Source organism: Microcaecilia unicolor, chromosome 2 (genome assembly GCF_901765095.1).
Source record: "Microcaecilia unicolor chromosome 2, aMicUni1.1, whole genome shotgun sequence".
In the NCBI taxonomy this organism is placed as follows: domain Eukaryota; kingdom Metazoa; phylum Chordata; class Amphibia; order Gymnophiona; family Siphonopidae; genus Microcaecilia; species Microcaecilia unicolor.
Window position 1 is genome coordinate 15,895,754 of NC_044032.1, and position 10,382 is coordinate 15,906,135.

Sequence of the window (10,382 nt, forward strand, 5' to 3'; positions counted from 1 at the left end):
CCCTCTTCTCACTAACATTAAAGTTCTACACACACCTGCAGCACCCCTCGCACACAGGTCTGTCTCCCTCAGTGTCACAAGCTTTTCTCCCACACTAACACCCAATTTTCCACACCCCTGCAGCACACCTGCCATGCAGTAACTCCTCTCACTCACTAGCACCCAAACGCCACACACCTGCAGCACCCCTCGCACACAGGTCTATCTCCCTCTTCTCACTAACATTAAAGTTCTACACACACCTGCAGCACCCCTCGCACACAGGTCTGTCTCCCTCAGTGTCACAAGCTTTTCTCCCACACTAACACCCAATTTTCCACACCCCTGCAGCACACCTGCCATGCAGTAACTCCTCTCACTCACTAGCACCCAAACGCCACACACCTGCAGCACCCCTCGCACACAGGTCTATCTTCCTCTTCTCACTAACATTAAAGTTCTACACACACCTGCAGCACCCCTCGCACACAGGTCTGTCTCCCTCAGTGTCACAAGCTTTTCTCCCACACTAACACCCAGTTTTCCACACCCCTGCAGCACACCTGCCATACAGTAACTCCTCTCACTCACTAGCACCCAAACGCCACACACCTGCAGCACCCCTCGCACACAGGTCTATCTCCCTCTTCTCACTAACATTAAAGTTCTACACACACCTGCAGCACCCCTCGCACACAGGTCTGTCTCCCTCAGTGTCACAAGCTTTTCTCCCACACTAACACCCAATTTTCCACACCCCTGCAGCACACCTGCCATGCAGTAACTCCTCTCACTCACTAGCACCCAAACGCCACACACCTGCAGCACCCCTCGCACACAGGTCTGTCTCCCTCAGTGTCACAAGCTTTTCTCCCACACTAACACCCAGTTTTCCACACCCCTGCAGCACACCTGCCATACAGGTCTGTCTCCCTCAGTGAAACAAGCTCTTCTCCCCTTCTTTCTCACTGACACCCAAATTCCTCACACACCTGCAGCACCCCTAGCACACAGATCTGTCTCCTTCCATGTCATAAGCACTTCTCCCCAGGGTTGCCGGGTTGAAAACATTCTCCCCACAAAAACGAGCCCAAAACCCGCCCAAAACCCACACAAAGTTAAACCCCACCCCCAACGTTGAAGACCTACTTCTTTGCCAAGACCTACTCCTCACTTTATACCGCTGCTTGATGCACCCTCCCTGGCTCCTGCCCTGCTAGTTCACCCTGTTAGATGCTTCTCCCCCTGCATACTCCTTGTATATTCTTCTAAGTTTTCCTATTCTGTAATTTTATTTCATGTTTTGTAAGCCACATTGTGCCTGCATGAGTGGGAAAATGTGGGATATAAGTGAACAATAAATAAATAAATAAACCCCCACCCCCGACGTAGCACCGACGTCACTAACCCCGCCCCCGATGTCACTAACCCCGCCCCCGACATCGTCAACCCAGCCTCTGCAGGGCTTCTATTGGACCAAATTGGACCAATAGAAGCCCCAGAAAACCGCCCAATCACCGCAACGCAGCTTTTTAAAAGCCATCCAATTTCCCGCAGCTGGCAAAAATTGCCCGCAAGGGGCCGCGGAAAGCCGCCCAATTGGGCGGGAAAACCGCAGACCTGGTAACCTTGCTTCTCCCCCTCTAAACAGCCTCGTCTCCCATAGCAACAGCATCCCAGCTTGGCCATCTGACCCGTAAGGACCAATCAGCTGCTGGCTGTCAGAACGTCAGCTCACTTTTGCAGTTTAGAATGTACAAGTCAGCCCCATCTTGGAACCCACTTTTCCCATTAAAATTAATGGAGAAAAAGGATTTTAGCACAAAAAATAATATAAATCACATCACATTCAGATAAAAATAATACCAACATCTATGTCACATTAGGCTGAATCCAGTCCATGTTTTCTTTTTCCAAAACCCTTAATAAACACCGTTTTACCCTATTTTCATCCAAAAATCCCATAAACATTTAACCAAAATTTACTAAAATTTCCACATGTATAAGGTAACATGTGCGGTCCCAAACCCCATCGTCGGATTTTTTTAAAAACGCTTCCAGAGCAGCGCACGACGCTCCGCACCAAAAATGCCCCACAAACCCACTAAAACCCCGGATGGGCCAAACACAGCACCAAAACTGCTGGACCCGCAAAGGGTTGAAAAACAATCACGGGGCACCTCAAAAACGGCCCCGAAATGCCCACAGACCTCGGAGCAGCCGCTGCCTTGATTTTCTCTCCTCACATGCTATTCTTGACCAATTACAATCTGGTTTTCGCCCTCTCCACTCAACCGAAACTGCGCTTACTAAAGTCTCCAATGACCTATTACTGGCTAAATCCAGAGGTCAATATTCCATCCTCATTCTTCTTGATCTTTCCGCTGCTTTTGACACTGTCGATCACAGCATACTTCTCGATACCCTGTCCTCACTTGGATTCCAGGGCTCTGTCCTTTCCTGGTTCTCTTCCTACCTCTCCCTCCGCACCTTTAGTGTTCACTCTGGTGGATCCTCTTCTACTTCTATCCCTCTGCCTGTCGGCGTACCTCAGGGTTCTGTTCTTGGTCCCCTCCTCTTTTCTATCTACACTTCTTCCCTTGGTTCATTAATCTCATCCCATGGCTTTTCCTACCACCTCTATGCTGATGACTCCCAAATCTACCTTTCTACCCCTGATATCTCACCTTGCATCCAAACCAAAGTTTCAGCGTGCTTGTCTGACATTGCTGCCTGGATGTCTCAACGCCACCTGAAATTAAATATGACCAAAACCGAGCTTCTCATTTTCCCCCCCAAACCCACCTCCCCGCTCCCCCCGTTTTCTATTTCTGTTGATGGCTCTCTCATTCTCCCTGTCTCCTCAGCTCGAAACCTTGGGGTCATCTTTGACTCTTCTCTCTCCTTCTCTGCTCATATCCAGCAGACCGCCAAGACCTGTCGTTTCTTTCTTTACAACATCCGTAAAATCCGCCCCTTTCTTTCCGAGCACGCTACCAAAACCCTCATCCACACCCTTGTCACCTCTCGTTTAGACTACTGCAATCTGCTTCTTGCTGGCCTCCCACTTAGTCACCTCTCCCCTCTCCAGTCGGTTCAAAACTCTGCTGCCCGTCTCATCTTCCGCCAGGGTCGCTTTACTCATACTACCCCTCTCCTCAAGACCCTTCACTGGCTCCCTATCCGTTTTCGCATCCTGTTCAAACTTCTTCTACTAACCTATAAATGTATTCACTCTGCTGCTCCCCAGTATCTCTCCACACTCGTCCTTCCCTACACCCCTTCCCGTGCACTCCGCTCCATGGATAAATCCTTCTTATCTGTTCCCTTCTCCACTACTGCCAACTCCAGACTTCGCGCCTTCTGTCTCGCTGCACCCTACGCCTGGAATAAACTTCCTGAGCCCCTACGTCTTGCCCCATCCTTGGCCACCTTTAAATCTAGACTGAAAACCCACCTCTTTAACATTGCTTTTGACTCGTAACCACTTGTAACCACTCGCCTCCACCTACCCTCCTCTCCTCTTTCCTCTACACATTAATTGATTTGTTTGCTTTATTTTTTGTCTACTAGATTGTAAGCTCTTTGAGCAGGGACTGTCTTTCTTCTATGTTTGTACAGCGCTGCGTATGCCTTGTAGCGCTATAGAAATGCTAAATAGTAGTAAATAGTAGTAGTAGTAGCCCAGGTAAAACCACTTTTAAAGGGGACACTCTTTTATTTCATTTTTTGTTGGCTTCCTTATAGGTTACAGATGGTGTGAGAGAGAATGGAGCAAACCACTTCAGTATTTTATTTTATTAGGAAAGGAAGTTTCCAGTGGCGTTCCTAGGGGGGCGGACACCCGGGGTGGCGCCCCGCCCCCCAGTTGCAGCACCCCCGCCCCCGATGCAGCGCGGACCCCCCCCCCGGTTGCAGCACCCCCCCTCCGATGCAGCGCGGACCCCCCCGGGTGCATGCCGCTGGGGGGGGGGTGCCGCAGCGCGCGCCTGCTCAGAGTTCCCTGACTTTGCGCGTTCACTGGAGCTCCCTCTGACCCGGAACAGGAAGTAACCTGTTCCAGGGCAGGGGGAGCTGCAGCGAACGCGCGAAGTCAGCGAACTCAGAGCAGGCGCGCGCCGCGGCACCCCCCAGCGGCGTGCACCCGGGGCGGACCGCCCCCCCCCCCCTTGGTACGCCACTGGAAGTTTCACATGTGAAAGATAGAACTGGTACCAGACGCTGAGCATGTTTGCTGTAGGAAAGGGATGGGAAATAACACCATGAATATTATTATGCCTCTGTATTGCTCCATAATGCAAACTCACCTTCAGTTTTGTGTTCAATTCTGATCACATTATCTCAAAATATATATATAGCGGAATTAGAAAAGGTTCAAAGAAGAGCGACCAAAATGATAAAGGGGATGGAACTCCTCTCGTATGAGGAGAGGCTAAAGAGGTTAGGGCTCTTCAGCTTGGAAAAGAGATGGATGAGGAGAGATAGGACTGAGGTCTACAAACTCCTGAGTATAGAACGGATAAAATTGATTTTTCACTCTTTCAAAAATTACAAAGACAAGGGGACACTAGATGAAATTGCATGGAAATACTTTGAAAAGAGACAGGAGGAAATATTTTTTCATTCAAAGAATAGTTAAGCTTTAGAACTCATTGCCAGAGGATGTGGTAACAGCAGTTTAAAAAAGGTTTGGACAAGTTCCTGGAGGAAAAGTCCATAGTCTGTTATTGAGACAAACATGGGGGAAGTCACTGCTTGCCCTGGGATTGGTAGCATGGAATGTTTCTACTAATTGGGTTTCTGCCAGGTACTTGTGACTTGGATTGGCCACTGCTGGGAACAGGATACTGGACTGGATGGACCATGGTCTGACCCAGTATGGTTATTCTTATGTAGTTGCCGCCATGAAGAGAAATAGGTAGACAACGTCCTCCAAGAAATGGTTGTGAATCATATGAAGTTACTGTAAATATATTGTAAGTTTTACTATAAATTTGTGACTTTACCCAAATTTGAAGAAAAAACCCTAAGACGAGTATCTAAGGTGCTCCTGGTGTATCATCTTAGTATAGAGAAGAAGTATAAAACAAAAGAGCATAAATCCACAGCTTCTTACCAGAGTAGCTGCTGGTTGAAACGAGCATCTTTTAGAATACAGGAAGGAGGAGATCTTGGCGCTCATGGTCTTCTTCCCTCTGACCTCTCCTAGGCTGGTACCACTTGAGAAGGAGAAAAGAGAGGAATGCAAGACCTCAAAATCACCTCCTTTATTCTGAATTATAGAAAACAAGCTTTATATGTTCTTTCAACCTTCCTGGTTCCAGAGTTTCCACCTGGCGAGACTGAGTCCAGTTCCACCTGCTCAATTACAGGGGTTCCGGTGCTCCTTCCTTCGCTTTCTACACACGTTTCTCCTGTGGTCCTCTAACCTATCACACATACATGTTGTGCTGTCTTTCATATAAACATACTCCTATAAGAAAATATAACTGCACAGCTTATCCTCTCTTCCTCCAGTTGTTCTTTACCCTATAACATATACACCTTGTGCTGTCTGTCACATAAACATTCTTCTATAAGAATATATAAGTTTAGGAATGACATGATGTGGTGAGAGGAAGCAGACGACATGCCTTTTTCCTCTCTGTGGACCCCATGCCCTGCAATACCTAATATAATCTAAATTTCCACATGAAATTGCTTCAATTCCCCTGAGTGGAGGAGTAGCCTAGTGGTTAGTGCAGTGGACTTTGATCCTGGGGAACTGAGTTCGATTCCCACTGCAGCTCCTTTTGACTCTGGGCAAGTCACTTAACCCTCAATGGCCCCTGGTACAAAATAAGTACCTGAATATATGTAAACTGCTTTGAATGTAGTTGCAAAAAAATCTTAGAAAGGCAGTATATCAAATCCCATTTCCCTTATTTGGCATTGGAGATCTTATGGACAAATATATTCAGAGATTGAGTGGAGAAATGACAAAAATGACAGAGAAAGGTCATAGTATGATGAAGGAGAAGCCACCAGATGGAAGACGCTGCGTTTCCCACCTCAAACATTTCAGAGCAGCAACTCACCTTGGCAATGGGTTAAGCTATGGATTCTATGCTTAACATCTGTTGGAACAACTGACAGGGCTAGAGACACTCTTGGCCGATACCACCCGAAGAGCGGGTGAGTTAGATCACTGCATATCATCGCTAGAAGACCCAGCCCCACAAACCAATGTGTCTCTTACTATAATGTGCAACAACTGAAGACGCATGAAGATAAATTAGAGGACCTTGAAAAGAGATCCAGATACAGCAATCTTTGTATCATTGAGAGTGTCTCGGAACGCATGCTCAGTAATGAACTAGAGAGGTGACTAGCATAGGAGTTTGCTCTGACAATATGGGGCCTTTGTGTCTAGAAAGGGCACATTGCATCGGCCGAGGGCAGGAAGGCCAGCGCAGACCACGGCCTGTGATTATAAAAATCCATAACTATATATATAAAGCAGAGATTCTCAGAGGTTATCGCCAAAAGAGAGAATCACTACAGTTCAAAGGCGAATGGATCAAAATCTTTCAGGACTATTCTCAGGCATTGCAAGAATGCAGGAGAAAATTCATGCTGATATACTACTTCTACTACTTATCATTTCTATAGTGCTACTAGACGTACGCAGCACTGTACACTTGAACATGAAGAGACAGTCCCTGCTCGACAGAGCTTACAATCTAATTAGGACAGACAAACAGGACAAATAAGAGATAAGGACAAAGAGTAGCAAGATTCCGGAACCCAAAGAATAGCAAGATTCCGGAACCCTAAAGACTACTACTACTACTACTACTACTTATCATTTCTATAGCGCTACTAGACATACGCAGCGCTGTACACTTGAACATGAAGAGACAGTCCCTGCTCGATAGAGCTTACAATCTAATTAGGACAGACAAACAGGACAAACAAGAGATAAGGGAATATTAAAGTGAGGATGATAAAATAAGGGTTCTGAACAAGAGAGTAAGGGTTAGGAGTTAAAAGCAGCATCAAAAAGATGGGCTTTTAGCTTAGATTTGAAGACAGCCAGAGATGGAGCTTGACGTACTGGCTCAGAAGTCTATTCCAGGCATATGGTGCAGCAAGATAAAAGGAACGGAGTCTGGAGTTAGCGGTGGAGGAGAAGGGTGCAGATAAGAGAGAACGGAGTTCCCGGGGAGGAATGTAGGGAGAGATGAGAGTGGAGAGGTACTGAGGAGCTGCAGAGTGAATGCACTTATAGGTCAATAAGAGGAATTTGAACTGTATTTGGAAATGGATAGGAAGCCAGTGTGACTTGAGGAGAGGGCTAATATGAGCATAACGACCCTGGCAGAATATTAGTTGTGCAGCAGAATTTTGAACAGATTGGAGAGAGATGGCTAAGTGGGAGACCTGTGAGAAGCAAGTTGCAATAGTCTAAGCGAGAGGTGATAAGAGTGTGGATGAGGGTTCTGGTAGTGTGCTCAGAAAGGAATATGCATCTCTCTTCATGAATGGAAGTGCAGATTTATGTTAGTATACCCAGCTGTCCTAAAACTTTTCGCTAAAGGATCATGGAATCCTTTGACTCAGTGGAAACAGCTCTGACCTTTATAGACGATGAAGGAGCATCCTAGTTGACTACCATGGGATCGTGATTTCTTCGCTGTTATCCTTCAAAATGTAGACAGTCCAACAAGTGGTAATGTCTGATTAGTGAATAGGCAGTTAAGTGTATAACCCAATTGTCTCTGTAACTATGTAATGAGGAGAAATATATGGACTTGCTAAAAAGGATCCTCTTGTGGGGCACTAGTTTAATGCACATAGAGAGGGGGACACAGGGTCCCAACACACCTGGCGTGATATTGGAGCCCATTGGAGCAGCAGTGGATGGGCTGCTATTGGTGGTTGTTGTTATATGGTTGGGGGGGAGGGGGTGGAGAGTGGAAGGGATATTGAGGGAGGGAAGGGGGATGGGGAAGGTTTCTGGGAGGGTTGCTACAGCTCTAGAATTAGTTTAACTTTACATTTATTGCAAAAATCTGTAACTTGACAGTTTTTCAGATCACTGCAAGTGTATTTCAGATGGAAAAGCTGAATTTCATTTCTGTTGTGGGTAGACAAACCCTTGTGCACTTTGGTGGAGGCTGGGACACCGAAGTGTATAGAAATGTGTGGAAGTATTGTGTATTACGTATCGCCATTGGAAGATATGTCTAATGGTAATTTAAATATTCTTTCCTGGAATGGATCTGGCATAACACCTCCAATTAAAAGATCCAAGATTTTAACATTATTGCAACATCATCATGCGGAGACAGATTGTTTACAAGAAAGTAGGTTTTCTGATCAAGAACACCTTACACTGAAGCGTGCATGGGGGGGGGGGGGGGGGGGGAGATATATTATTCTTCTGCCTCCCATAAAAAAGGTAGGGTTGTAATTCTAATCCAGAAGAATTTACCGTGCACGGTAAAAGAAATCTGTAAAGAAGCACTTGGTAGATATATATTATTGCAAATTACCATCCATGGAATTACTTTCTTTTTATTAGGGATATATTCACCCAATATATATCAATTGGGTGGCGGAGCAGGTGGGGGGAAGAGGGGTTGGTGGTTGGGAGGCGAGGATAGTGGAGGGCAGACTTATACGGTCTGTGCCGGAGCCAGTGATGGGAGGCGGGAAACACTGCTGCGCAGACTTGTACGGTCTGTGCCCTGAATAAGGCAGGTACAAATCAAGGTAAGGTTTACACATATGTTTGTCTTGTTGGGCAGACTGGATGGACCGTGCAGGTCTTTTTCTGCCGTCATCTACTATGTTACTATCAAGGTTTGCCTTTTTGCGGATGACACGATAATAACCAATAGATGTGGAACTCTCTTCCAAATCACCTAAGAACAATCAAAGAATTGACTGACTTCCGCAAATCCCTGAAGACCTACCTCTTTAATAAAGCCTACCACGAGAACCCTTAACTAACTACAACACAACACCTAACCAAAACGGCGCAGAATGTACTTTTCATTAATGACTTGTCCAAATTCTCCTGTATTTCTTTACCTCTATGTAATACCAATTGGTTTTTCTAACCTGGTATAGTTATGCTATAACAGGTCTCTGTAAGCCACATTGAGCCTGCAAATAGGTGGGAAAATGTGGGATACAAGTGCAACAAATAAATAAATACATAAATAATATTATTTTTTTTAGTTTATGCATGTGGCAATATGAATAAATTATAAGAGACGTGCAAATTTCAGAAAGAGAAAGATACAAAGAGAAGAAGAAATTTCTTTCAACACAGTAACAGAATTAGATTTTATTATTTATAAGCTGCTCTTATCCAGGGTGGAGAACAGTTAAAAACATACATAATAGCCACATAAATAAAACAGATTAAATCCTTCATAAAAACAGACCATAAGATTTAACAAATATAGTTCAATACTCAAAAGGGAAACAGGCAAACTCAGAAAAGAGTGTCCTTATTCAATTCATACCTGTCACTCCTAAGTCTGTCCCTGAAAATCCAGACACGCTTATACAGTGCAGAGATCAAAACAAACTGGAAACATTCCCAGGATCATTTTTTTTTATCAGACAACCTTTTTCTCCACCTCCTCCTGAAGGACTGGGCATGTCTCCTTGCCTATGAAGTGAAACCTGATTTCAAACTCAACTTTTCTCATCCCATACAATGTGAGGTGTGTCTTTTGACTATCTAACTTGCCATTTTCTTTTCCATTGTAGTTACAGAAAATTCACATTAGCTGTCAGATGTAACATTCTTTTTATTACAGGGCCCACATTTTTAATAAGCAAAGTGCAAATGTCTGGCAGCTACGCAAGCCTGATGCAAGGTTCCACATTAGGTGTCACCGACCAGGAAAGGGATCTAGGTGTCATCGTTAAGGATACGTTGAAACCCTGTGTGGCGGCAGCTAAGAAAGCAAATAGAACGTTAGATATTATTAGGAAAGGAATGGAAAACAAAAATGAGGACGTTATAATGCCTTTGTATCGCTCCATGGTGTGACCACACCTTGAATACAGCGTGCAATTCTGTTCACTGATCTCAAAAAAGATATAGAATAGAGAAAATGACACAGGGAAGGAGAACTGCCGTAACTGAGGGGATGGGGACAGCGACAGATCCCACGGGGACGGGGCGGGGATGGGGACAGAGCCCACAGGGATAACCTTTGTCCCCGTGTCATTTTCTAGTTGGAAGGGTAGAGGGTGGTGGTGGTGGGAGGATTATTATAGCTGGTCATTGTTATTATTGTTTTCTATTTGTGATTTATGAACAACAGTTGCATAGCATATTGTTCCTTTTAATACTTTAATAAAAAGATTTAAATATAAAATCATGTGTTCAAGGTTTA

At 45.2% G+C, this 10,382-nt stretch overlaps 1 protein-coding gene across 2 annotated transcripts in view; it reads right to left on the reverse strand.

Annotated features, from left to right (window-relative positions):
- LOC115462797 (long-chain-fatty-acid--CoA ligase ACSBG2-like) overlaps positions 1-9,637 on the reverse strand; it is a 257,186-nt gene extending 247,549 nt beyond the window's left edge. Inside the window, exons 1-2 of one of the 2 annotated variants that reach the window (XM_030192806.1) lie at positions 9,498-9,637; positions 5,096-5,433 (exon numbers count right to left, since the gene is read on the reverse strand). In XM_030192806.1, coding sequence (XP_030048666.1) covers positions 5,096-5,161 — 66 coding nt within the window. In that variant the 5' untranslated portion in view covers positions 5,162-5,433; positions 9,498-9,637. The remainder of the gene's footprint in view (positions 1-5,095; positions 5,434-9,497) is intronic. The other variant, XM_030192805.1, reaches the window with a different exon arrangement.
- Positions 9,638-10,382: the final 745 nt, after the last annotated feature.